General features: G+C 42.0%; 1 protein-coding gene across 5 annotated transcripts in view; it reads right to left on the bottom strand.

Moving 5' to 3' along the window:
* Nucleotides 1-26,433, bottom strand: part of NHSL1 (NHS like 1) — a 130,902-nt gene continuing 104,469 nt past the window's right edge. For 4 of the 5 annotated variants that reach the window (XM_044247881.1, XM_044247909.1, XM_044247900.1 and 1 more), the window contains exons 4-8: nucleotides 19,662-19,854; nucleotides 15,394-15,525; nucleotides 6,087-9,326; nucleotides 5,447-5,579; nucleotides 1-1,023 (exon numbers count right to left, since the gene is read on the bottom strand). In XM_044247881.1, the coding sequence (XP_044103816.1) occupies nucleotides 288-1,023; nucleotides 5,447-5,579; nucleotides 6,087-9,326; nucleotides 15,394-15,525; nucleotides 19,662-19,854 (4,434 nt within the window). In that variant the 3' untranslated portion in view covers nucleotides 1-287. The remainder of the gene's footprint in view (nucleotides 1,024-5,446; nucleotides 5,580-6,086; nucleotides 9,327-15,393; nucleotides 15,526-19,661; nucleotides 19,855-26,433) is intronic. The other variant, XM_044247890.1, reaches the window with a different exon arrangement.

Below are 26,433 nucleotides of genomic sequence, written 5' to 3'. Positions count from 1 at the left end.
CCTCCACACATACACCCAGCATTTTGGGGAAAAAAAAAAAAAAAAGTCTTCCCCAGGAAGCACTTTAAGAAGTTAAGCTTCTACTTGCTTTTAAGCCACAGGGCCAAGTGCCAAGTGAGTCCTATGTGATGCTCTCCTTCCGCGCGCTGGGGCCCAGGGCAGGAACAGAGCGAATGCTGAGTGGGATCTGCAGGCCAGGCAGGGAAGGGTACCTGTGTGCCGGGCTTTCCTAGAGCCGCATGTTGCACGCCTCCCTCGCATTACCTGGGAGAATCAGACTCTCGTCCCTAGCTCTCTTCCCGCAGAGGACCTCCACTCTGTTCTGCTGGATCTGTGCCCTCGGCGCGGACTGGCCCATCTGTGGGGCTGGGACCCTGCACCTGCAGGGAGGCGGCGGGCTCCCCACCACAGAGCAGGCTGCCCCGGTCCGTTTCACCCCCTTCCAGTCCATCCAGGGAACACCCCCTTGCCGTGTCCAGGGCCCAACGAGCCCTGTTGTCTACCGGCTCCAGGGCCTCCCCTTCGCCTTCCGAGATAACGGTCATGGGGCTGCTCTGGATCCGGTTCCGCACGCTGAACCTGCTGCTGGCGGCAGAAGGTGGGGTCCGACTGCGGCCGTACCGGGGGCCGGAAAAGGACAGACTCCGAGGCATCAAGCCTTCATTCTTGGCCCACTCCTCCTGGGCCCTTCTGTTCTTGCTTGGGGAGCAGCTGGATGGGCTCTCGGGGGTGTCTGGCGAAGGCTCTGACCTTGACCTCTGGAATCTAGGGTCTGTGTTCTTTAGCATCTCGGCTGCAGACATGCGGGCACTGGTGTCTGAGCGACTCCCCTTTTTTAGCAGCAGAGCTTTGAAGTTGTCACTGCTGGTGCTGCTTTTACGGACGCTTCTCTGAATTGACCCCACTTGTTTTGGGGATGCCAGGCTGGGGGCAGCACCGGTGGGTGTCACTGGAGGGGAAGGAGAATGGTTCCGGGAGTGATCGTCATCTGAATCTTTACGGCCGAGGACTTTCCTCTTGGATCTGAGATTTAATGACATTAAGATGAAGGTTAACTCCCAGGGGGCCATGGGACATCAGTCACAAGTGCGCTGCTCACTGCATACTCACGTCACCATTTGTGAAGAGTTACTTTCACAGTTCACTGTATTATCACGTGAGCCCCTGACCCTGCTATGGTGGATGATTAACTTATGGCCATCTTTCTTTCATCTCTACCCTCACTGGATTATTTTGAAACACATCTCAGACATGATTATTAACTTATTTTGGTGAGGATCACTTCAAAAGTTACAAATAATTGCCATTTTTATCTAACTCTCCTCTACTGGACTGAGCTTGAGAGCATTTCAGTGCCGACAACCCTTTTCTCTACTCTTTCTTTTGTTTGACCTTAGCCCTTGAACAGGGCTAATGGGTAAGCCAACCCCCAAAATATTGCTTACCTTGAGGTAAACCCCCACCCTCAGGTTCCACGGTGACTCTACAACTCTGCATTCTTAGTCATTCTAGAGTCTGACATAAAACTGGTCTTCTTTGGCTCTTACTGGACCCTATGTCAACTTCTTAGAATCTCGTTTTCCAGAAAACAAGGGTGAAGCTTCCACACCACATTCTGTTGCCTGACTGATTTCAGACAACCTCCCACCAATCAAGAAAATCTGAGGAATGCAGGGATAATGTGAAAGAGGAGGGGCCGGTAGGGACAGGTAAAATGTTTCCTGGAGGTGCTTCTTGTCTTCAATCTCTAAGAACCTGACTGTTCCATGTGTCTTGTACCAAGAGTGAGTCAGGGGTAATAAAGCAGATGAGCCAAGGGGCCTCTTGCTGGTCTCTTCCTAAGAACAACTCAGTCTACTAGGAATCTCTCAGCTAAGTGCAGGTGCTTTAAGGAAACGGTACATTTAATCAAATATCTCTTTGTTTGCTATAAAATTCCAGCATATGCAGCAGTGAAAGATAAAGAGAATGCTATTGTATATACAGATAAAGAACTGTATTTGAGCACTTCCAGCTGTGGCACCTTGGGCAAGCTACTCATCTATGCTGCAGCCTTGCTTTCGTACTTGCAGAATGGGGGTGAGGATACTAACCTCACAGGTCTGTGAGGCTTCAGTGAGCTAAAGAGCCCCAGAGTCACATAGAACCTGGGTTAAATCCCACACTCAAGTTTCCTTGCTCTGTGACCTTGGGCAAGTTGAAGTTTCTGACCCAGTTTCCTACCTGGAAGGGGAAATAAACAGTGGAGAGCTCATGCTTTACCAATAAAGATGAGTGCAAATGACAGCTATGGAGTGTCGGGCATGAAGGATGTGTTTAATCAAACTGTCATTCAGGGAACTCCAGCTCTTTCGCCCAGCTACTGACCAGGCCTGCACAACCAGGCACTGGAGAGGATGGCCCTGCAGGCTGCCGGGGGCTTGGTGCTCCCTGGGTCGTCTCCATGCTTCTGGCCAAAAGGAAGCCCCCAAAGTGGAAGACAGGAAGTGGCGAAGGCTAAAAACAAAGTGTGGAGGGCAGCCAGAGCTGACATGACACCAGCCCCTTGGAGGCTGTAGAGCTGGGCCTCTGATACTTTGGGTCAATGGCCCTGCCCCGCTGTCAGCAGAGAGCGGCGCTCTGGCACACATTCCTGACCAGCCGGCAGAAATAATGTCTCAGCATCTCAGAGCCGGAAATGACTTCAGCCTGTCTGACCAGAGAAGGTAACAAAGGCCAAAGAGTGAAGCCACACAGCCTCTTCCAAGAACGAGGACTGGATGCAGTATCTCCCTGCCTGCAGCATGTGACCTCATGACCTCTAGTGGTTCCTTCTCAAGGGCAGCTCTGTTCACCGGATCCTTGCAGGGACCACTTCGGAGCCTAAGTTCTTGTCTGGGTTTTAAAAGGTGAGGGTGTGCTTGACCCACACATCAAGCCCCTGGCTACCCCTGATTCAAGTTATGGCCTTTAACTGTGGACTTCAAATTAAGATAGGAAATGGGAATTTTAAAAAGTTTTGTCATTTCTCAAGAGCAGCTGCGGCCCGAAAATGAGAATTAAATTTAAACATATGAATTCTGTGAATTCTCAGCATAAACGTATGTATACATGTGTATATACACACGCACACGTACACTGTGTGTGTATTTCTAAAGAAGAGGGCTATAAAAAGTGCTCAAACAGTTAACATGGGCTTGAAAACTAATTACTTCAATAAATATAAAAATTTCACACCTCAACTGGTGTTCCACATTTTCCATCTGGCTTTAAATCTGAAGTGAATTAATTTGCATTATAAAATCTGAAGGCTGTGGTACAGTTGAAGATACTTCTTCTTTTAAATTATTAGCTTAGTGCTGACAAATATAAAATTAAGCCCTAAAAATCAGACTTCAGATGGATTTTTCTTATGTCTGCTAATACATGATCGATGCTAAAACAGAAATGAGCAGGTGTCCTTGCTCTCTTTGTGATCCATACCCTACTTGGCCTTTATTTCTACCATGTGTACACAGAATAATAGAGACTGGCAGGTTTCCACGTCTGCAGTAGATAGAATTCACTAGTAGGAGAAACCGCAGATTTCTCAGTGCCTTAAGAAGCTTCCCAAAGTAAAATATGGATGCGAACTTTGGCATATTTTTTGGAAAAGCACATAGTAACTTGGCCCCACAACAGTTGGGATCCTCACTGAGACCAAGTAGTTAGTACACAGAGCCATCAGCAACACGTCTTCTCTGGGGATCGCTACTATAAATCTATATGCCTACGTGTTTAGCAACCCAGTGCATTCCAGACTAAATGAAAGACATCGAGTCTTGGAAGAATTCCTAAGAGTTAAATTCCAATCGGTTTCATTTAATTCAGAAAATATTTATTAAGTGCTTATTATGTGTATAGCACGGTGAGAGTTACAAACATCTGTATAAAGTTCTAGAAATGCCACTAAAGTTGGCTTCAAAGGATGTAGCATTTTCATTTCACTGTTCTGAGAAACAGTTTCATAAGCAGCTTCCTCTTTATTTCTTTTTTTCCGATTGGATTGTTTGATTTTTTAATTTAAATTCAATTAGCCAGGATATAGTACATCATTAGTTTTTGATACAATGTTCAATGATTCATTAGTTGAATAGAACACCCAGTGCTCATCATATCACGTGCCCTCTTTAATTTTACTCAGCCATCAGTCAGGATGAGTATGTGCCATTTACCTCATTGATTTCTAATGAGATCAAAGATACCAGTCAGAAAGACGATGTTAAACAGGCAGTCTTTAGGGTCTTTGGGGATAGTGTATCAATGCTAGAGTCAAGAGGTAAAGAACAAAATTCTTGACAAACACCTAACTCCCTCGCTTGGTTCCACTGCTCCCCTCCAAGTTAGATATTTACATGCTGCACGGGGAACTTCAAATCAGGACAATCCTATGTTTTTCATCTCATGCAATAGCCTTTTCAGTTAAATTCCAAGAAGGGAAAACAGTCCTGACACAAGGTGATTTACACAGAGAATCAAATGACTTTATAGGCGTCTTTGTTTCTGGAAGAAAAAAAGGGACCTCCATTCAGTGCAGTTTAAGACCTTGGCAGCAGAAGGACATTCTTAAGAATTATCTGAAAATACTGCAGCTAAGAAGTCGAGAAGGAAGCAGAGGGTTTATACAGCATTGTGTTCCAAAGTACTTGCAAAATGTACAACCTTATCATACCCTACAATGACACTGTTGGGAGTACAGGCTGTTTACAACCAGAAAAAAGGCAGTATATAGTTTTCGTGCTAAATTATACTCACTCTCTTAGGCGACCACATGTAAAAAGTGTGACAACAGTTCAGGCAGTTATTTTAAAAAATTTACTCTAAATTTTTTAAAAACCCAACAATTTCTTGTGCCAGTAGATGGCACTAACAGTATACAATAACAAATTTAATTCCTTCCACTCTGCTTTGAAAAGATTGTACTCTTGTATTGAAATATTTAAGTAGGCCAAGACAACTGCACTAAAAAATCCTGAAATTTCTCTAACACAAAAATAATTAAAACAACAACAACAAAAAAACCCCAAAAAACCCCCACAACACACCCTTAGGAAAGCAGTCCTGTGGAGCTGGTCTGTGTAGCTTATGTCCACAAAACAGCCTCACTCATCCTGGACTGGACTACCCATTGCTCTAATCCAATCTTATAAATACTCTGTCATATGACTGACACATTGCATTTCTTGCCAGCAAGCGCAATGCCTAGCAGAAGGCACCACATGGAGTCTCTGTCCCCCATATCATCATAAAAATCAGTGGAACAAAGTAAAACAGAAATTGGGAGTCAGAGGAAATAAGAATACAGAAACACAATAAAAATAAATGATCAAGCTAATGGGTGACAGGAAAAAACTCAAGGAAGACAAAGTGAGGAAGCATTTAGAAAGGTAGACTCGTAAAGATCAAAATTAAAAGGAGTTTTAGATACCTGTGAATAGCTGCAAAAAGGTCTTCTGTGGTCCGGGGTCTACTGGGGGTCATCACCTCATCACTCCCTTCTTCCCTAAGGAAGTCACTGGCTTCAGAGGAAGAACCAGCTGTGTCAGGCTCTGGCACCCCAGCTAGAAGCAGCAAGCACAGGACGCAAAAGTGACTTAATTTCAGTCTTCAGCCAGGCTTCCCAATATGCTGTCCCTGCCATTCCTGCCAACGGAGGACCACAGGACAGGCAGGCAGTGGGGTCTGTCGTTTTGATCTTCGATTCTGATCAGGAGAGCCAGAGCTCATTCTTTTCTGTTGAAGTCTAGAACTCCTACTGAATCTGTCTTAAATCTTGTTGTAACATTTCTCTGCAGCTCTCCAGAAGGGAGACTACTACTCCTTGCTATTTAATACCCTGTCTGCTGCAGACCACCCTACCCCTCTATTTTCTGACGTTCAGGAAGCAATACCCTGAGATCTCCATTTTTTTTTTTTTTTAATTTCTTAAAATGCCTAGTTGGTAACCCGAGTGTGTGGTGGCCCCGGCAGCCCACATGCTGCTGGCTTTCCCGGGGACACGCACTAGCCTTCTCTTCTACAGGGGCTGCATATGGTCCAAGGGGAATGAGAGAGAAAAGCGTACTCACGCCCTCCGTCCTGGAGCGACAGGCAGCTCTCCACGCTGCCTCCACCGTCTGCACCGTTCTCGGCACCTGGCTCCTCCCGCGTGGGGGCTGGCGAGACATCGGGCTGCACCATGGGGACATTGGCTTTCACTCTATCCGGGGACGCGGATCCTGCGGCTCCTCCCTCGAGAACCAAGCTGCCAGAGCCCGTCTCCTCAGCACCAGCCCTGGCTCTACAACTCTCTGTTGCCTCTCCCCTCGTGGGAATGGGTGATGCTCCGCTCACGTTCTCCGCGGGCTCCGCTCTGAAATCTCTCTGCGGAGGCGGCACCACGAGGAACAGTTTGGGCTTCTTAGAAATGGGGGGCGGCTTCCTGCTGGGTGAAGGGCCGGGGGGCTCCTGCAGCGGGGCGGCCCTGGGGTCTGGCCCAGGCTCTGACTCCCCGGCGCTGCCCGGGCTGCGGCTCGGGAGGCCACGCTCGGCTGCACTGTCCTGGTGACCCTGACTCAAGCTCTTGGCAGGAGTCGGCGGCGAGCTTGTCACAGAGGCAGGCTGGCTTTCACTCTCCATTTCATTTATGCTATTTCGGGATTTCATGAAAGCAGATGGCTTTAAATGATACTGGGGAACAACCGGAGTTAGTTTTTCCTGAGATACTTGTTCATCTAACAGTGCTTGCTCGGTTCCTGAGTTCTTTTTCACGGGCCTCAACTGTACCATCTGCAACGCTTCAGTGGTTATCAGGGGCATGGGGGGTCTGCCGCCCTCCTCCTTGTTAGGAGGCTGCCGGAAGGCCTCCCGGGAGCATTCTGGCTGGCCAGATTTTTTCAAAGAAGGCCTGGCATCTTTCATCCATTTGGGGTCAAGGGGTGGGGCAGGCGGGGGAACTGAGGAGGGTCCGGAAGCGGGGGCAGGTGGCAGGGAAGCAGGGGCACCCAGAGTAAGGGGGCTAAGTGCCCTGTGAGGAGGAGGAAAGCACGCGCTGGTGGGGGGAGAGAAGGGAGTGAGAACTTCTGGCGGCGGAGGGGGGAAGAGGGGAGACTGAGGCAGAGAGCCGTTGGGGGAATCCGCTAAAGGCGGGGGAGGAGGAAGGAAAGGAGACTGGTCCGCAGGACATGGTGAGGGAGGAGAAGGAAGAGGGGCAGCGGCAGGGGGAGACGCCAGCACCGAATCCAGCTTCTTCATGGTCCCGCCCCCTTCCGTGGAAGTGTTGGAAGACAGAGACGTGGACGAGGAGGAGATGGAGACTGAAGATATCAGAGAGGACTTCCTTTCTGGCACCTTGGGCTTGGTCTTCCCCTTCCCGTTTGCTGGTGACGCTGACTTTAAAAACACAGGCACGGGGGTGAGTGCTGTGGGTGTGTTGGACTGGCTGGAATACCCACTGGACGGAGAAGTGACCCTGTGGGATTTCTCCGGCGATGTGATCTTTGGTTTGACGGAGCCACCAGGCACTTGGGGCATCACGGTCCTGGCTCCCTCGTGGACATGGTGGACTGGCCCGTTCCCGGCCGGCGCCCCGCTGCCGGCCGAGCAGCCCCCGCCAGCGTGCCCGGGGTCTTCCTGCATGCCGGTGTAGTCAATGTAGTAACCCCAAGGGTCCGTGTACTCCGACTTGACGCTGCTCGTGTCGCTCTGCGACGGCGTGGCCCCGCACAGGGAGTAGACATTGGGGGTGGTGGCCGAGGTCATGCTGCTGCCCCCGCTCACCGTGCTCTGGCTGCGGGAGCGAGGCAGCCAAGGCTCTTCGAAGTCACTGCAGGGGCTCTGCGAGGGCGAGCTGCCGCCCTTGCCCGGGAGGTTCAGCTGCAGCGAGTGCTGGAGGGAGGCGATCAGGCTCTCGTTCAGCGCCTGCCCGTTTGACTGGACGCCTTTCTTGGGAATCCTGCGCAGGGAGTCCGTCCTCGAAGGTGGCAGAGGCGGCTTCTTCGCTTTTTTCAGAGAGATATTCCGCGAGAGAGACTTGTCACGGAAATGTGACCGGTCCCCTTGGTTTTTCTGAGCTCTCCCATCAAACACGTTGACCACACTGTGCCTGGGGTTCCCAAAGCCATCACTACCGTTCTGGTTTCCAGATCTGCGTCCCGGGTCAGGCTGCATAGACGTGTAGTAGCCATCGTGCTCCTCTGAATACAGGGACCTGGCATCATCTTTGGTGGATGTCTGGTCCAAACTGCAGCTGCTCACGTTACTCCCGGGAGTGGAGTAGCCAGTTGCCCCATGTGCCTTCAATGGGGATGCCTGCCCGTTACCAGAGGCACTATATTCCCAGGGCTCGGAGCTGCCGGGCCCCGTACCTCCTGAGTAACTGGACTCACTCTTGCCATCCACGTCCTGGGCATGGGCTGGAGAGCTCAGGTGGTTTTTATAGTTACAGCTCATGGCTTGGGATCCATTCTCCTGATGTGCTGGCATATTAAGAGAGACCGCTGAGTCACAGAGCGACAACAGCGTGGTTGCACCGGGGGAATGGGGATCTAAGGCCTGTGAAAGAATGCTGGGGTGACCCTCTGTCCAGTTCCCACTGGGAGGCTGATGGTCCTCTTTACTAGCATGCCTGGAGAGGAGGTGGTCTCTGGATTTTATCTTTGTGTACGAGGAGGAGCTGGTAATTTTGCTGTCCAGCTGTCCTGAACTCTGAGCAGTGTGAATAATAATCATCTCCGAGGAGGAAGAGAGTGTGGCATTTGGGATGATGCTGGTGGAGTAGGTGGCGTGAGGAGAGACCACACATGCTGGGCTGATTACATTCTCAAAAGGCCTCAGCTCCTGGGACTTGGGCCTCAAAAGCATTCCAGTCCTTGAGGCTCCTCCTAAATGTCCTAAGTTTTCATCTACTTGTGGGTGATCGCAGTGGTAGGCGTAAGGGCCATCCAGGTCTTCTGTGGGGCCCAGGGCACCCAGCCGTGGCTCCAGGGACTGAACACTCGCCCTCGCCCCAGAACGTGGGAGACTGTGGAAACCAGCATCACTGTTGAGGCGGGAAGGGAATACAATGCCCGCAGAATCGCTCAACACAGACATGTTCCCAGAGGAGCCTGAGAAGTGGCTCATCTGGGCAGCAATGCCTTGCCCCTTCTGTGCCCTGATTCTTCTCATGGAAGGTGGTACAACTTTCACTTCCTCAGTCTGACAGCTGGAGTCCCTGGTTTCTGAGCGTTGCCCCGCAGACCGAGAGCTATCAAGCCTTCCTAGTGTAGAGTAGTGGTCTGGGGTGTATACTGAGTGACCCCCAACATCATCTTGGCCCGTGCCTGATGCTGGAGATAAAGCAGAAAGAGGCTTGTTATCTAAAAATACCTTAGTTCATCACCTGTACCCTCATCCCCTTCTTACCCTGTTGTATTTAAAAAATATATATATATTTTCTACTTGATCTAGTTTCTTTTCTCCTGTAGGCACCAGAGTGAGAGTTCAAATAGTTACTGACAGCTCCTAAAGTAAAAACCTTTATTAGGAATTTCATGTACGTCTCTTGATTTGTACTTCAAATCCTCCTGTAGACTAAGGGCTACATATGGAATTCTCAGTTACTCTCTTTGAGATCAAGGCTGAGTGCCTGTTGGAAGATCTACTTTTCAAAGAACCTTTTAGTAAAGATTTCAAGGTGGCCTGTCACCCACCAGGTGACTGTGCAGGGCATCTTGTCAAGCTGTGACCATCTTTCCCAAAGACAGATGAATGGAACGGTTCAACAGGAGGCTACAGAGAAACTATTTACAAGGGATATCGGTATAGAACAGTGTTAATTACATTAATTTTTTATGTCAGAAGGAAACCCAAGGAAAAGTGATTTACAGGCCCATCTGTGTCTCAACCATTCCATTATCCATCTTACACCACTGTCATCTGTCTGTCAGTGACATTCAAAATCCAGAAGCAATCTGTTGTGTTCTGGTGGGGGAAAAGCAGCAGGAACTGATCCAGTGAGCTTTTCCTCAAATTATAGTTATTCATTTCTTGGAGCTTTACAACCAAACTGAGAGTAGGTATATTTAAAGAAAAGCAAAGGAAAAAAAAAAAAAACAAAAACCACCCTAAAGTGTAGGTAACAGTTAGATTTCAAGCCACCTAGAATGGAACAGAATCTTTAAAAAAAAAAAAAAGAACAAAAAACCCACCATAAACCAAAGACAGTCAAAGTGGAGAGAGAGAGAGGGGAAAAAAAAAAAAATCAATTCATAGTAACCATTAGGATACATTAAATCTTGAAAAATAACAGTATAACCAGTTTTTTCTACATTGTTTCAAAAACTTAAAAACAAACAAACAAACAAACAAACCATCTCCAGCAGGGGTTTTGCTGAGCAATGCAAGCTGAGTACTTGCCAGCATCTTGGCTCACTCGGGTGAGGACACTGGCGGTGATGGGATTCCTGGGAACTCCCTCCCTATCCCAGGTGAATTTACCACTGTCCCTGGCTGGCTATAAAGCACTTTGCTCATCTGAACAGCAAAGAATATTACAAATATGGCAGCAATGTTCTTGAACCACAAAGGAGATGTCATCGTATGAGGAATAAAGCATAAAGTACCTGTTCCCTCACTTGTGATGATGGAGAATATTTTCATACCTGTATCTTTAGCAGAGACCATCTATTTCCTTCCCCTATCCTCTGCCAGGCACACTCAATGAAGATAGACAGATACACAAACATACACATAAGGTTCTTCCCTAGAAAGAGAGGAAGTGGGCAATGGGCAGGAGGAGGAGAAAAGTCCACTTTGAGGAAAGAAAACAAAAGATAAAGTTTTTGCCACTTGGGATTTCTGAAGGGAGAAACTGACTAGTTTGGCTGTTACCAGTTTGCACCAGTTTGGTTCCAAATATTCAAGATACCTTATTCCATTCAACAATGGATTTTACTAACTTTTTCTTTCAAAATTGCAGTCGTTTTTGCATGAGATCAGTGGTAGATTTTGAACTGTCTGTAAGAGCCATAAACAATATACTGATTCTCTCAGTTAACAATTTTGAACATGAAACCATTCTAGGCTCCTGAAAATGGAAATATAGCAATTTGTCCACCATCTACGGCCCAGCACAACTTTCTTATTAAAATAATGATTTTTTTTTCTTGGGGCGCCTGGGTGGCTCAGTGGGTTAAAGCATCTGCTTCAGCTTAGGTCATGATCCTGGAGTCCCAGGATTGAGCCCCACATCGCATTGGGCTCTCTGCTCAGCAGGGAGCCTGCTTCCCCTGCCCACACCCCCCAACCCATCCCCAAGCCCCACCTGCCTCTCTGCCTACTTGTGATCTGTGTCTGTCAAATAAATAAAACAAAAACTAAAACAAAAAACAAAAATAATGATTTTTTCTGAAGACCTTTAAAAATATACGTAAAAAATAACTCATATATCATCGATTATAGGGATCCCTGAAGTTCCATTCCCAGAACAGAGCCTCTAATATTTTCACAGTACAAAAAGTGTCACATATTAAAGGACACAAATAAATGGATCTTGACCAGAATTAAATAACAGAAGAGACTATGAAAAGACATGTGCAAACAAATATAGACCTCTGAGGTTTGTTAAAACTCTTAATAGGATGTATCTGATTATAAAATATAATGTAAAGAAATAATTATATATATTTCTTACTTATTACATAATACTACAAGGGATATCCAATTTAAAAAAAAACATGTAATCAGGGGCACCTGGGTGGCTCAGTGGGTTAAAGCCTCTGCCTTCGACTCAGGTCATGATCCCAAGGTCCTGGGATTGAGCCCCACATCAGGCTCTCTGCTTAGCGGGGAGCCTGCTTCCCTTCCTCTCTCTGCCTGCCTCTCTACTTGTAATCTCTGTCAAATAAATAAATAAAATCTTTTTTAAAAAAAACATGTAATCAATGAAGACATTGACAATGAAGAGAGATATCTGCAGGTTAGTTAATTTAAGGTTTAATATGTGGATTTATAAAAAGTTGTGTCTGATCTTATGTTCCTAGTGTTCTTAGTACAAACTATCAATAATTATTCAGAAGGGGATTCCTTTTATTTTATATAAAGATTTTAGTTATTTATTTGACAGAGAGAGAGAAAGAAAGGGGTGGGGGAAGCGTGAGCCGGGGTAAAGGGACAAACAGACTCCTTGCTGAGCAGGGAGCCCGCCAGTAGGTGAGATCCAGGAACCTTGTGATCATGACCTGAGCCAAAGGCAGCAGCGTCACTGCCTGAGCCACCCAGATGCCCCAAGAAGGAGATTCCTTTAAATGAAGCTTTTTCTGCTTGGGGAAGAGGTACTGTTCTATAAGTATCCAAATTATTCAGTAACCAAATATAATTATATAACAACAAAATGATCCTATCTGATTCTACAAGATGAAAACTCATGAGGGGTTGTTCAAATACATTTCTATGTACATTTCAGATAATAAGAGTAAAAAAAAATTATGGAAGGCAACAAGCCATAAACTGAAACAATAAATATCATATCTTGACTTAGCATTATTAAGTGGCTCACCTCTAGAGTCCATTATTTATGGATTTTGAAGTGAAAAGCACATAGAATTAAGTACAATCAACTCTCTAATTCTGGAAGAATCTCTGGTTAGATTTTTTTTAAAAAATCCAAATCCCCAACAACTTGGGCAAGGTCTAGTGAATAGCAAGTATCTTTCTTAGCGAATGTACTTTTTTTTCTGATAATCATTTCTCTTTTTACCTCATTTGACAAATTCCCTCCATTTTGTATCTAGAAAAGTATAATTTTTATGGAAAATACCAAGTGTTTGTTTTTGAGAATCATTAGTTAGGTAGTACAAAGCTTTGAACCACCAGATAACTTAACAAGTACAAAATATTGGGGAGAACGGGCAAGATCACCCAGAAGTCATAAAATGAAGAAAAATGTATGATCCAAATTTTCTGTTGAATGTTACTGTATTTAATTGTTTTCCCTTACTCTATCAATTCTTCAAACTAGCCTATCTATAAAACTACAATTGTTTGTCTTTTTCTTTTTATTTTTCCCTTCTTTCTTTCTTTCTTTTTTTTTTTTTTACAGTAGCTCTAACTTAGATGCAACTGTCCCAGGTGACCACCAGCTAGGATCCAAATCATGTCATTGACTATGAAATGACATCAACTGTCTCCTGCTTGGCAATCACAATGCAATGATATGGGGAAAGCTATTTTCTTTCCTCCAGCATTACTTGTGTTTCTGTATTACATGCAAAAGAGAAATGAACATGGGCCCTGGGGACTCAATCATTGATTTAAAAAATAAAATTAGAGAAGACATGATTTACCTAGGTGATCAGATCATTCTAGCAAGGTCAAAGAGGCAACTAAGTTACTGGCTCCATCCTGGTTGGTTTGGTAATAAAAGTGATAATAGTTTCTATCTCTGAGGTTCTAGAAATCATATTATATATACACATGTATAGAGCTGAGGGGCATATATAGAGAGAGAATTTATGTTGAATACTTGTGTGTATATGTATCTTTACCTGGACCTAACTGTTCTTACACTCTTTGCAAAAAGCCATCCAAAACCTACCTGTTTGGTAGTACAGCCACTAACATGTAGACTACCTCAAAACATCAACCTTGTTATCTTACAAAGGGTCCATCTTTAAAGTCACTCCTTTAGGTTAAAGAACATCCCCTAAAAGACTATTTAAAATACAAATGTTACCTGAGTGCTGTAAGATATGAGTACTGAACATATGAGTATGTACTCGTTTCTTACATTAGTTATCTGTCACCTAAAGGAGAGGAAAAAGAAATAATAAAGAGTCTGAAAGAATGAGCAGGACTGGCCCAGATCTGGAAGCAGATGCAGCAGCATGAACCAAAGACAAATTTCATAAATCCTATGGATGCGGTCTTGCCTCTGTTTGTGATAAAACCCTGTATTATGAAATAAGATGGGCACCTGTATGCCATCTGGGTCACTGGAACTACCTAGAGCAAAAGTAAAGCATCACTATTCTTGTCCCACTGTGGCTTTAGTCTGGAAAGCGGAGTGTACGTACTGCAGAACTGGGCGGCAGTAAGAGAGAATACCAGGTAGAGAAGAGCCTTCTGTCCCTAATACAAGGCATTTAAGCAGGGGTGTTGAGAAAAAACGCACAGGAACAATGTCGGCAGCTGCAATGCCACCTCAAAGTGCTGTAACAGACAGATCACCACCGTGAGGATAGACTCATTTTGACTCAAAGACTCCTGGGCATGTTCAGAAATAATGAGTTTCTAGACTATAAACTTCAATAGGAAATGAAAGCAAACACATCATGTTAACTATAAGGAAATCACTCCACAGGCCCGCTGAAGAGAAAGAGGCAAATTTCAAAATAGGTAGTATTAAGTTCTCAACAGTAATTATCAAAGCGGCTCTCGCGCTAACATATAGTGAACATATAGCACCGGGCACCAAGTGCTTCACCTAAGTTCATGAAGTCCTCAAGCCACCCTGTGACATACGCCCTGTTAGCATCAGCACCCACACTTCTTGAATGCAGAAGTAGACTCCGAGAGGTCAAGTAATCAGCTTGAGGCCACCCAGAGAGTAAGGGTTCGAATCCACGCAGCATGGTGTCAGAGCACCTGCCCCTTACCCAGTATGCTCTCTGCTGCCTCTGGAGACATTCCCAAATGGGCCCAGTAAAAACCAGAGAAAGGAAGTGAATATAGAAGGAAAGGATTATCCAAAGCACATATAAAGATAAGCAGAAATAATTTGGATACATGAATTATGAAGTAAATAACCCTTTCCACTAGCCACCCCCCCAAAAGGGGAAGGTGTCTTTTTTGTGTTTTTATCACAGGTTGGAAAATACTGACCAGAAACTTATGAAATTGTTTCGTTGGAAGCTCTCCTAAGGCACTATCCAACACAAATGACTATTTCTAGGGTACTGCAATTTACTAAATATCCCACACCACTATCTCTTGGATGACAAAACGCCACCAACACTGTCAGTATGACTAGGGAGTCAATATTCATAATTTGAAGTCCTAGAATGAGTTTTCAGTTTTATGAAAACTTAAGATTGAAATGGAAGGTAAATTTCGTTGTGGAAATACCCGGTGTGCCAAGGTTCACAGAGATGAGGACATGACTGTACATTTCCATCATCCCAGTTAACAGTTTTCATGTAAGCTCTTCTTGTTCCCTTCTCACCAAAATTCAACAAATCATCTGCATGGGATGTTAAGACCTGCACCCAGTGCCTCACTCAGGAGGAGAAGCTGTCCCTCTGTGTCCCACCACACGGCTATCAGAATGTATTGATCTCATAAGCACGGTAACGAGGTTAGCGTGGTAATGCTGAGCAGTAACCAGGGGCAACAGAATACAGTTCTGATGAGCCATACCTAGCTCCTTCTGTATGTTGTCAGGGATTCCTGTAATAGTCTTTCTCCTTTTGACTTTCTTCGGTCGTCTTACCAGAGTGTCTGTGTAAATTAGAGACCGCCGAAGGCTGGCCTGGCGATCGAAATTCTCCCCTAATATAGAGTAGTAGAACAAGCAAAGCAATGTTATTTTCAAGCAAGCCGACACCATGCACTTTCTTCCAGAAGCTGGTTGTAAAATGATAAGAAGGTATTAATAATGATGTTAGCCAGTCATATGATGATGGATGAATGCTGAAGGACAAAAAAAAAAAAGGAAGGGAAGCACATTATCATCATAAGGCTTTTTTTTTTTTTTTTTTTTTCCCCATTTCCAGGTGTGTGTCCTTCCAAAGGAAACACCTTGATCTCATTTGCAGACATGCTGGGGTAACAAGGGCCAATCTGTTAATAACACACTTGAAGACTGATTCTGTGTTATTTTTAAAAGATGGCTCATTTGGAAGTGTTTTACATAGGCCCTCTGGTCACTGAAATCTCTCTTAAATCAGTGTACTTGAGATGGCAGTGGGCATATTGGGTTTATTTGGTTATCTCTTGTCTTATGTCTTGTCCTCTGGAAGGATACAAATAACTTATCAAGAAGAGCTTTTTCTTTCAGTCAGGGAGGCTGACAATTTGGACAGGCTGTGGTTATTGCTATGGTGTGAGATACAACTATCACGACCAATAAAAAGCCTTATAATGATCAAGTACTTTTACCACAATGAGACCCAGTAGCACTGCTGTTGTTAAAGCTGAATTGCTTTCTCTGTTTTATAATCACCTTTTACAATTGATCTTAATTCAGACATTTCCCATAATTTTACAATCAAACCTAGAATGCTGTATCAACAGGACTTTTTTTTTTTTATCTCTACATTGTGAGCTTGTGTGATTAACACACCAATGGGAAACCATAAAATAATACAGTATCAGTTACTGATTGGTCTGCTTTATTAAATTATTTGCCAGTTTAATTAAATAAACTTTTAGCACTGTCTTGTTAAATGGTTATTCTCCTCAAAAAGAGATTTAAAAAATATATTATGTACACAAATTATACACTTATAATTTACAACTCTTATGTTGTAAAAAAAATAAGTATGAAAACATTTACTCTTTTTAGCAATACTGACGCACATTCATAGTGGTATGTTGTCAACAGTTGTACCCGCTATTTAAATAGGAATAAACTGCAAATAGAAACTTATCTAAAGAGAAGATAAAAGATCTGAACAATCAAAACGCAGTTCACCCAGGAAGCAACAGACTTAAATAAATACAGGCAACTTTGAAAATGCCTGCAACTTTGTTCCTAATGGAGAAAACCAGAAAGGACTGAGAGAAGACAGTGAGACACCAGAAGGAGCCAACGCTGTGATAAACGCACCACTATGTGTGAGAGCATACATGGTGCTCATAAGGGGCAAATGAGTTCCTGCGGCAGAGGAAAACATTTTCCTTGTATCGAGGCATTAAGAACACACAAAACATTGATAGTTTCATTTACCCTCTAGTTTTGCTTCCTAAAAAACCAAAAGATAAGGCACCCAAACTCCAAGGAAATTAAGAAACAAACCATGAGAATGGACATCGAAGACCTATGCCGTTAAAGGCACCAAACTCTCCATCTTGCATCCGGACCTAAAAGGTCTGTCCCTCCTGGTGGACTAAACATTTCTTGAGGGTAGGTATCATGACTCACATACCTTAGCACCCCCTGTGTCACTCAGACACAAAGTAGGTATTTAATAAATACCTGCTGAGAGGAACTAAGTCCCCCCCTTTCATTGAAAAACAGCCTTAGTCATGGTTACTACTTAGAAATAAACGTAGCTAACTCAGACATTAGTACAAAGCCAGTTTGTCAAAACTGCTGAAGCATGTTTACCCCTCTATTTATCTTCCAGGTGGAAGCTTGTTATTCCACATGGCAGAATATGAAACCTATGCATAGATACATTTCATTTGAAACATTTTTTTTTCTTCAACTCCTAGAAAATGATGAGCCCCTATAGGACTATGACTAAAGGGATTAAATTGATTTTCCAGCTGGCAGCTCATTGTGCTAATGTTCTACCTCTATGCCTGGCCAGCTTCACTCTGGATGGGAAACAGTATATTTATCGACATTTCTTCCCCCTGCTGAACCTGACTGAAAATCAAACTGGATGGTCAATGTTCATCCAAATAAATGAACATATGACAGTTCCCTACGGGAAGCTACATTTTAGTTTCAAAAGTCTTCTAGGGTTTCAGAAATACAACATTTAAGTAGCAGAAGCTATATAACACCTATGTCAATTTGACTGCTAAAAGTGAAGAATTTAAATACAATGCTTCTTTATATCAGAATATGAAAAAAAGCATCTCTTTATGAAATGTAAGTGTATGTATGTGAACCCTTGGATCCAGAAACACATAATTAGGAACTATGTTTAATTATTACATTTTGGAAAATGTTAACACACAAAAGTCAACTGCATTTTGAAATAACTCATACTGCTCACTTCTTTATTGTCATTCACCTTTCCTCTGTGGTAGCTGAACGACTCCTTTTAAACTCTATGTACTTCATATCCACTTAAGTCCTCAACAGGAGAGAATTAGAGCTCAAAGATATAGCACTGTTTACTGTTGTTACAGTGCATTTCATTCCAAATAATTCTTTATTTCTGAAGCTATTGTTACTCTGTTTTAAATTTCCTAATCTCAGGATAATACATTTATCCTAATTCCATTAAGGACTGTCATATTTCATAGCACAATCTTATCTTATAATACTACTGCTGAGGCATTTAATCATATATAATGTAATTATGTTTCTGCTGCATTTAATCAATCAAATAATGTAATGCATTTTCTTACAGAAAAGATGTGTCCACTTATTCCACCAAGCAATAAACACACTTTATTTCTGAAACACAGCTACTTTGAAAAATAATCTTAAAAAGATATGACCTAGGTGCCTGAGAATCACATTCAGAAAGAGCAACAATATTAGTTGCTAAGAAAAATGGAATAAAATACTATGCTATTTCTTTAGGCTTAAGTACAATAAGTATGGAAAAATGTACATGGAATTTAAATAATACATTCACTTATTTACTAAATTTCTCTGGGATTCAAAATAGATGTCATTTTTATTCTAAATGGAAGTTTTAATCGTCTATAAGGTTTTTACAAAATCTTCAATAGCTATCAAAATGTAAAAACCTTTCTAACAGTGATCAACAGTGGTACCTTCAGAAGTACAGCAAGGGTGCTATGGGTTTTCATCCTCATTTTTAATGAAAATTCATCCTTACTGGTCACCTGTTTTTTTGGGCTCAAGGACTGATTATCAATGATGATTATTATTAATCTGTTTCATTTGAACACCCTATCCAATGTTAACTCTTAACACATCTATTTTATTTTTAGTACACCCTCCCGCCAAAACCACTGACCAATCTTTGTGAGCTCTGGTACTGATAAAGCAGGAAAATTTTGACTTTTAATCGTTTAACAACTCCTCTAAGTTTGTGAAATACTGCCTTTGAGCTTTATGTACCTTGTTATTTGTCCCCTTAAATATCACAGATGATTAAAATCTGAGCATAATTTTCTAAAAGAACTTGAATTTCATATTTGGCAATATTCATATTCCAATTTAATATAACATATTCTAAAAATTTTATATTCAGAAGGAACTGATTTTTATTTGAAGAGTGCAGAATTCAAATTTATGGGAATCAAAATATAATTTTGCCATCCTATTAACTTTAAAATTGTTAATTCACTTGGTATTATTTTAAGCAATTTTCCCTTTTTCTACTTGAGAAGACAAAAAGGTAAGAAAATGTATCATTTAGAAATATCACAAAACTGTTATTTCTTCACTTCTATAAATACTATATAAAACAAACCTTTAGAAGGGAAACATGTCATTGTTTTCTTACCCAGGACCATGTTTAGAAGATGTTCTCAAATAAAATATTTAAAGTAAGATATTTTAAGTAATTCAATGAAAAAACCACACACACACTTTTGATGAATTACGTGATATTAACCTTTGGTAACACAGTGTTCTAACAAGCAAGAAATATTTCATATGCACGCACAAGTTTTAATATTCTTTTCACTAAACAAAGAGCAGGAAGCCAGAGTACAGCTATTTACCGCTGATTTATAAATGAGATGCTAAGAGCAGGTAACAAACAAAAGCCCAAGTGCGTTTAGAAACCTATCTGCATAGCAAAGCATACCAGTTATGTTAATGGGAACCACATCAGCCTGGACCGTCTGGGCTTGCTGTCGCATCTTCTCTTCTGGTGTTGGCAAGGGAAGTGACTTGGTCCAATTTGTTTGAGTATTAAGGTCAGAGAAGTCACTTGAGGTTGGCGTTTTAGGTCTCCTGATGGAAATAAGTCTTTCTTCTTCTGATGAAGAAATAGAACACTGCAGGGGAAAAAGGAAGAAGAGGTATAGCATGTAAACAGCTGGCAGAAACATTTAAAAACACATTTCTTATGTAAAAAAAATTTTTTAAACTGATTTAAAGCAACCAAACAAAAAGTCACATTTAAGAAAGAAGCAATGGTTTGCAAGAAAACTGTTCTTCACCTTGAGCTTGACCAGTTACAGATACATGATTCACACAGTGGCCTTAGTCTCTAAACCATGAGGACTGCAAAAGGTTTTGCTGACCCACAATATCTTTTCAGTTCTTCCTGCTTTTCCTATACTTACTGTGGTCAGAAAGCTTATGGATTTCGTTTACCACAAGAAGCCTAGAGAAACATCATGGCTGGGGCCATCGGTTTCCATTTTTATAAAAATTTTATTTGCTCACAGTAATTTCTAGCCTCAATCTTATTTCTTTTAGGCACTGACTTCAAGGAACACTTCTGAAATCATAAGGCTATTGCTACTCAACTGTGTGTGCTCTTCTGAAACCATTTATGTGAAAAAAATCAGTGTGAAATTGTTAATTTCTAAGAAGCTGACTGAAGCTCTCTGCTTTGAGCCTTATCAGAATTCCATGAAAACATTTCTGGCAGGGTCTGTTTTGAAACAGATTAACATCCTAACTGGGGAGCCCGTCTTCCATCCTTTTCTTCCCAAACTATCTTAGAAAGCGTAAGCAAGAAAGCTGGCAAGCACTTTCTGATGTACTTCACGTGGCTGCTGAGCAGCTGGTTCTTCGACAGAGCAGATCCAAGACCGCAAAAGAAATACAGTGTGCTCACAAACAACAATGATGACCAAATAAGGGTAACTGGCTTTTGTTGGTAAATTGCAGTAACATACAATAAATGTCTAAGAACGGCCCTTCGAGTTGAAAGCATTTCAACTAACTTCCACCTGTGAAAATAAGGCATTTAAAAGAGTTTTACTTAAGAATAAACAGTCAATGAACCTTTCCAAGGTTCCCCAGGAGTATCTGTGTCACTATCACCCAAGTCAGTTCAACACTCCGCTCCCCAAACCACAAAGGGGGCTACCCTCCTCACTTCTAATACCATAGCTTTGTTTGCCTATATTCAACCAAAGGGAACCATGGTGTACATTCTCTTTTGTAACTTACTTCTTTCATTCAACATCATGTTTGTGAGGATTCATCTATCTTTAAAAAACAGGCATTGATATCTTTCTGGATTTAATCCAAGTTTCTAAGAGGACACTGGTAAGAAATTTATAGAAATGCGTCAGGTAGAAATTTTAATCACTAAGAAGAACACTGTCACCACTGCTTATTACTACTGGATTCATCTTATTGCAAAATATCTGTTTTTATTCTACAACTACAAGCCCTCCACAAATTTGAAAAAGACTGCAGAAGAGCCAACAGAAATGGTTTGGTGTTGGGGACAGGGTCTAGACTAATAATCTGAAGACTGGAGTCCATTCATTCTATCCTTGCTGGTTAAGTGATGTCCAGGCTATTTCTGAACACTGAAGTTTCCTTTGCTATAGGTTTACCTCCTGAATCCCCCCAAAGAGCTACTCTTAAGACTTCTGGTATCTGTGAAAATGTCTATGACAAATATCATGGAAATGAAGGTAATGGTCATAAAATGTGACTTCAGGAAAGCAAAATCATGAAATGACAAGTACCCAATTTTTTCTTTTATTGAAAAAACACTACCAATAATGAAGGTGTTGTGGAAATAAATGATATAAATCGTAATTAAATATCTCTATTGTTGACTTTATCTTCTTGATACATAAAACATGTTAAAATGATATTCAAGTTTCTTTCCCACCAAAGGAAAATGTGAAATAATGTTTGTAATTAAACTGACAAATAAATATAGTCAACTTATGATGAGCATATGTTACTGACATCTGATTATGGTACTAAATTACACTATATCCATTCATGTTTAACCCACTTCTGGGAAAATAGTTACAACTCCTACAGATCCTTGAAAAACAATCAAAGGAATTTTGGGGTCAGCAGCAGTAGCTAAGCCAGAGTGATATAAATATATTATTTCAGCCTTTTTGCACTTGTAACATTCTTGTTAAATTTGACTTACATATTCTCTACCCTTAAGACACAGATCCACACATACGCACACAAAGTAAATTAAAACTAATTTTATATGAGAATTTCACGAAAGTTTCAGGACACTGAAGACTGAGTCTCAACCTAGTAAACTGGGTTACTCCATTTTTCTGATATACACAGAGAAGTAATATTTCAGGTAATCCTGAAATATGGCACAAGCTTTGAAGGCCATGTGAAGCACATCCTAACAGTGAGAAAAGTAAAGCCGCAGCTTGATGGAGGATAAGTAGCAGGGTGACATCCTGCAGAGAGGGTTCCCTTTTCCATGCAACATCTACCAAGGGAGACGGTGAATGAAGCACTGTCTCACAGTCTGTGTGCATCTCATGGTGCTCATCAGCCCCAGTAACCTACTTTGCTTTTAGCTGGCTGACAGCGTCAGGACTGACAACTGATCACAATGAACTAGTCCTTCGGTTTAGTCTTGCTGCCATGGGATAATCACCAGGGATAGCTCCAGTATGACAACTTTCAAAGGTAATCTGTTCTATAAAGTACTCCCTTCATTTGCAAGAAAATTTCCAAGCATAGCACAGAATAATGTTATATACAAATGTGACTATTACGCAGTGCTTAAACGTACTAAAGAAAAATTAAAGCCAGGACAGTAATGACTTCCGGAACAATCTGACTCCTATTCCTCCTAGTATTTATAAACACAGCAAAGGGCACAGGAAAAAACCTCCTGCATCTCAACAGTAAACACATCATAATTACTCCAGTAAGGTGGATATTGTAATGCTCTGGTTTATTACGTTAGCCTCTCAACTGGTCTCCATGCTTCTGTCTATGTTGACTACCCTCCCACTCCAAGTCTATTTCTCAGAGGCCAGGGGAGCCTTTTAAAATTTAAGTCTGATCATGTTGCTCCTCTGCTCAAGGCCCCCAACATCCTTACTATGACCTTCAAGGCCCTAGGTGATCTGCCATTGGCCCTCTGCTATCTCTGAATCTCCTGCTATTCTATCCCTTATCCTACTCCAGCCACACCATCCTTTCCATGCACTTTCTTGTACATACCATGTACACTCCTGCCTGCCTCAGGGCCTTTGCAACTGCTGCTCCCATTTGCTGATGTGCTCTTCCCTTAGACATCTACAGCTTATTTTTCTTCGGGTGTTCATTCAAGAGTCCTCTCTGCTCAGCGGGGAGCCTGCTTCCTCCTCTCTCTGCCTGCCTGCCTCTCTGCCTGCTTGTGATCTCTGTCTGTCAAATAAATAAATAAAATTTAAAAAAAAAAAAAAAAAAAGAGTCCCCTTCTTGTTGAGGTCTTACTTCTTCAGTATCCCTAAAATTTTAACTGCTCCCCAATATTTTGTTTCTCCCCTCTCTGTTCTTTCTCTTTAGCACATATCACTTGTATCCATAAATTTCAGTTACTCATCTTGAATGTAAGTTCCATGAAGCTTTAAATCAGAACTGCATGGAGAACCCTTGAAGAATTTTCGCTAACAAAGGGTCACCATTTAGTAACTGATTGCTACAAGCCTTGCTCTGGGTTGCAGGCTTTAAAGAAATTGGTACCTCATTTTCATCTTTAGAGCATTAGCCTCATTTTATAAATAAGGATATGGAGCAAAGTAAGTTTACTTTTGGGAACTACACAAGTGAACAACCGGGATTAGAATCCAGAATTGACCCCTCAAAGTCTCTTCAACAGTGTAAAATCTCAACCCGGCAATATCTGCAGTCAATTACTGGGTTGTCTGATCCAAAGATAAAAATCTCCATTTGTGTCTCTTATTTAAGAACAAACCTTTTGCAAATCTATAAAAGCCACCAAGTGTGGTATAATAAAAGAAGCACTATTCCCCAGAGTGAAACACTAAGCATCAGCACCCTGGCTCTGTCATCTAGTAGTTGTAAGTTTTGAGCCACTCAAGCTCCCTGTGTTCAGAAGACAGTAACTCCAAGAGCTTCACCACACTTCATATTAATGGAATCCCTCAATATGGACTCAATTATTTTTCTAAACACTGAGTTTAAAGTTGGCTTGCTTTCAGAACTTAAATGCAGATTTTAGACATGTCCATTGGTCAATAATGTGCATCAATTCCCCATATCTTAGTCCTGGAAGGAATGGAGAGTCACAAATGAACCAAGAAGCCGCCATATCTTGCACCAAAATACTTAATTTAGAAAAGGAAGTCACCAGCCACCCCAGCACTTGTTTTGTAGATTTTGGATGCTGCAAACCTACATTTCAGAGACTACTAGGCCCTGTCTGGAAATCAGACAAGCTCCCACCAGATGGACAGTGGAGCCTGAAATATGATGTCTTTGGCAGTTGGCCAAGTTATCAAAAAGTGAGCTTAACTGTGAAATCACAGACTAGCCCAGGCTGCTGCTTCTTCTTCTTCTTCTTCTTTTAAAATCTGCTATGCTCTTAGAAATTAGAAACTAGAATTATAACCTGAGCTAAATTTAGCACTCATGTAGCAATTATTACATGAAAATACAGAACAGATGAAACTATACAAAGCATTATTTAAGAGAATGTCAACATGTAATCCACTCATTTTTGTAGGACACTTATTTAGTCTTTGGCGACTTTCTTCCCAGAATTGCACCTCTCTCTTTACTTTTGGTTTTCAAGATTTTAGATGGTTTCATAAGGTGTCAAAACTTCTGCAGTCTTTTTTGGCTTGTGCTTCCTCTACCCTCAGTGTATTCAGACAAAAAAGAACCGGACTTAATTCTGTTCTCTCCTATTTTTCTTTCCCCCTCTGGACCAACAACAACCAAAAAAGAAGTGATGGTAGACATGGATCCACACAAAAACACAGTTCATGGTTCATCCAACAACTTCCATGACGGCCCAGTAGTGGTGACCATGTCCACGTTATTAAATAACTGTCTTCCCTTTCTCCCCATCAGTGTATTATTCCATTTACTACAAAGCTAGCCCCTTTATCAATGTTATCTATTGAGTTAAAATACTGTGGATTTCAACTCTTGCATTAAGTGGTCTTTCCCTTAAAATAACAGAAGATACTGAATTAGAACATAAATGTTTAAAATCATTCAGCATTTGTTTTTAATCTTTGAATTTCCATAAATGATATATACAAAGTATGTAACATAACATAATGACTATATCAGAACTTACTACCAACCCATGACTTACATAAAATATTACCAATAACCGCATCTACCTCCATGTTCCTCCTTGCATCCCCCAAGGTAACCCCTCTCCTGAGCTATGCACTAATCATCCCCTTACTTTTTGTGATGTGTGTACAAGTAAATTACATCTTTGTATTTGCTTTGGCTTTAATAAAAATGGTTTCATTCTCTGTGTTGTGTTCTTATGTTTCTAAGACATAAGAACACTGTTTTTGTGTGAGCCTACAATTCACTCATTTTACGAGCATACACTCCATTCCAATGCCATATTTATCTATTCACTCTTTTATCGATGAATAATTGGGTTGTAAAAGCTGTTCTGTCATCTCAACAATTCAGAATGCCCAAAGAGAAAGAGGTGAGGAGGAGAAGGCTGACATTGCTAACATTCAAATCCCCTATCCACTCCCCATGAGAGGGAAAGCAGGAGCTCCGGAGCCACAGATCTGGATTTGAATCCTGGCTCACTTTTAAGGATGCTGAGGGTGTTCACTGTCATGACTGTGATGGGCTCATATGTATTAACATATGTCAAAACTTGTTAAATTGTATAATTTAAATGTGTATTTATTTTACATAAATTGAATCTCAGTAACACTGCTCTAAAAGAGAGATTTCAGTTTCAGTATCTTAAAACTATGTGATCTGAAGCAATGATATCATCTCCCCAAAATACAGTTTCTTCATCTGTGATTGTGTATAATCCAAGCTACCTCTCGTGGCTGCAGTAAGTACTAAATAGATTCACATACAGCATTAAGCCTAGTCTTTGGCTCCTCAACTTCTCCACATTCTGGCACTTGATTCCATATTGGGAGATGATAGAAATATCAACAAGACAGGAATGCTGTGTCCCCATTTAGAGGGGAAGGCAGACATGAAGAGAGCCTTATTCCAGTGTAATGGGATGTTTACAACAAGAGAAACTGGGACAAGTTACTAGAGACACCCTCACCGGTTTGAATGCATAAAGGCCTGGAAAAATAACCATCCCCAGTCCTCTCATTCTTGTAAGACACAGAGTAACAAGGTGTCCCAAATTGTAGCACACTGAACACATGGAGCTAGCAGACTCCTCTGTGTTCCCACAGTGCCCTGAAATGACTCACACAGAGATGCCCTGACATGACTGCATCTAGAGGTATCATGGGTTTTTTCCAGACCATAAACCACCTGAGGCCAGGTACTATGTGTATGTACTGAGACCAAGGAGCACATAAATGGTTAAAAAAAAAAAAAAACCCAAAAATCATGAATGTGTATCAGACAAGTCAACAGTAGAATGAAAAATGACAATAGCAGGCATAATGAGAAGAAATTTGGTTCATTTAATAACC

This window comes from Neovison vison, chromosome 1 (assembly GCF_020171115.1).
Source record: "Neovison vison isolate M4711 chromosome 1, ASM_NN_V1, whole genome shotgun sequence".
NCBI lineage: Eukaryota > Metazoa > Chordata > Mammalia > Carnivora > Mustelidae > Neogale > Neogale vison.
Note: the sequence above shows the minus strand (reverse complement) of the source record. Positions and strands in the feature narration are given on the sequence as shown.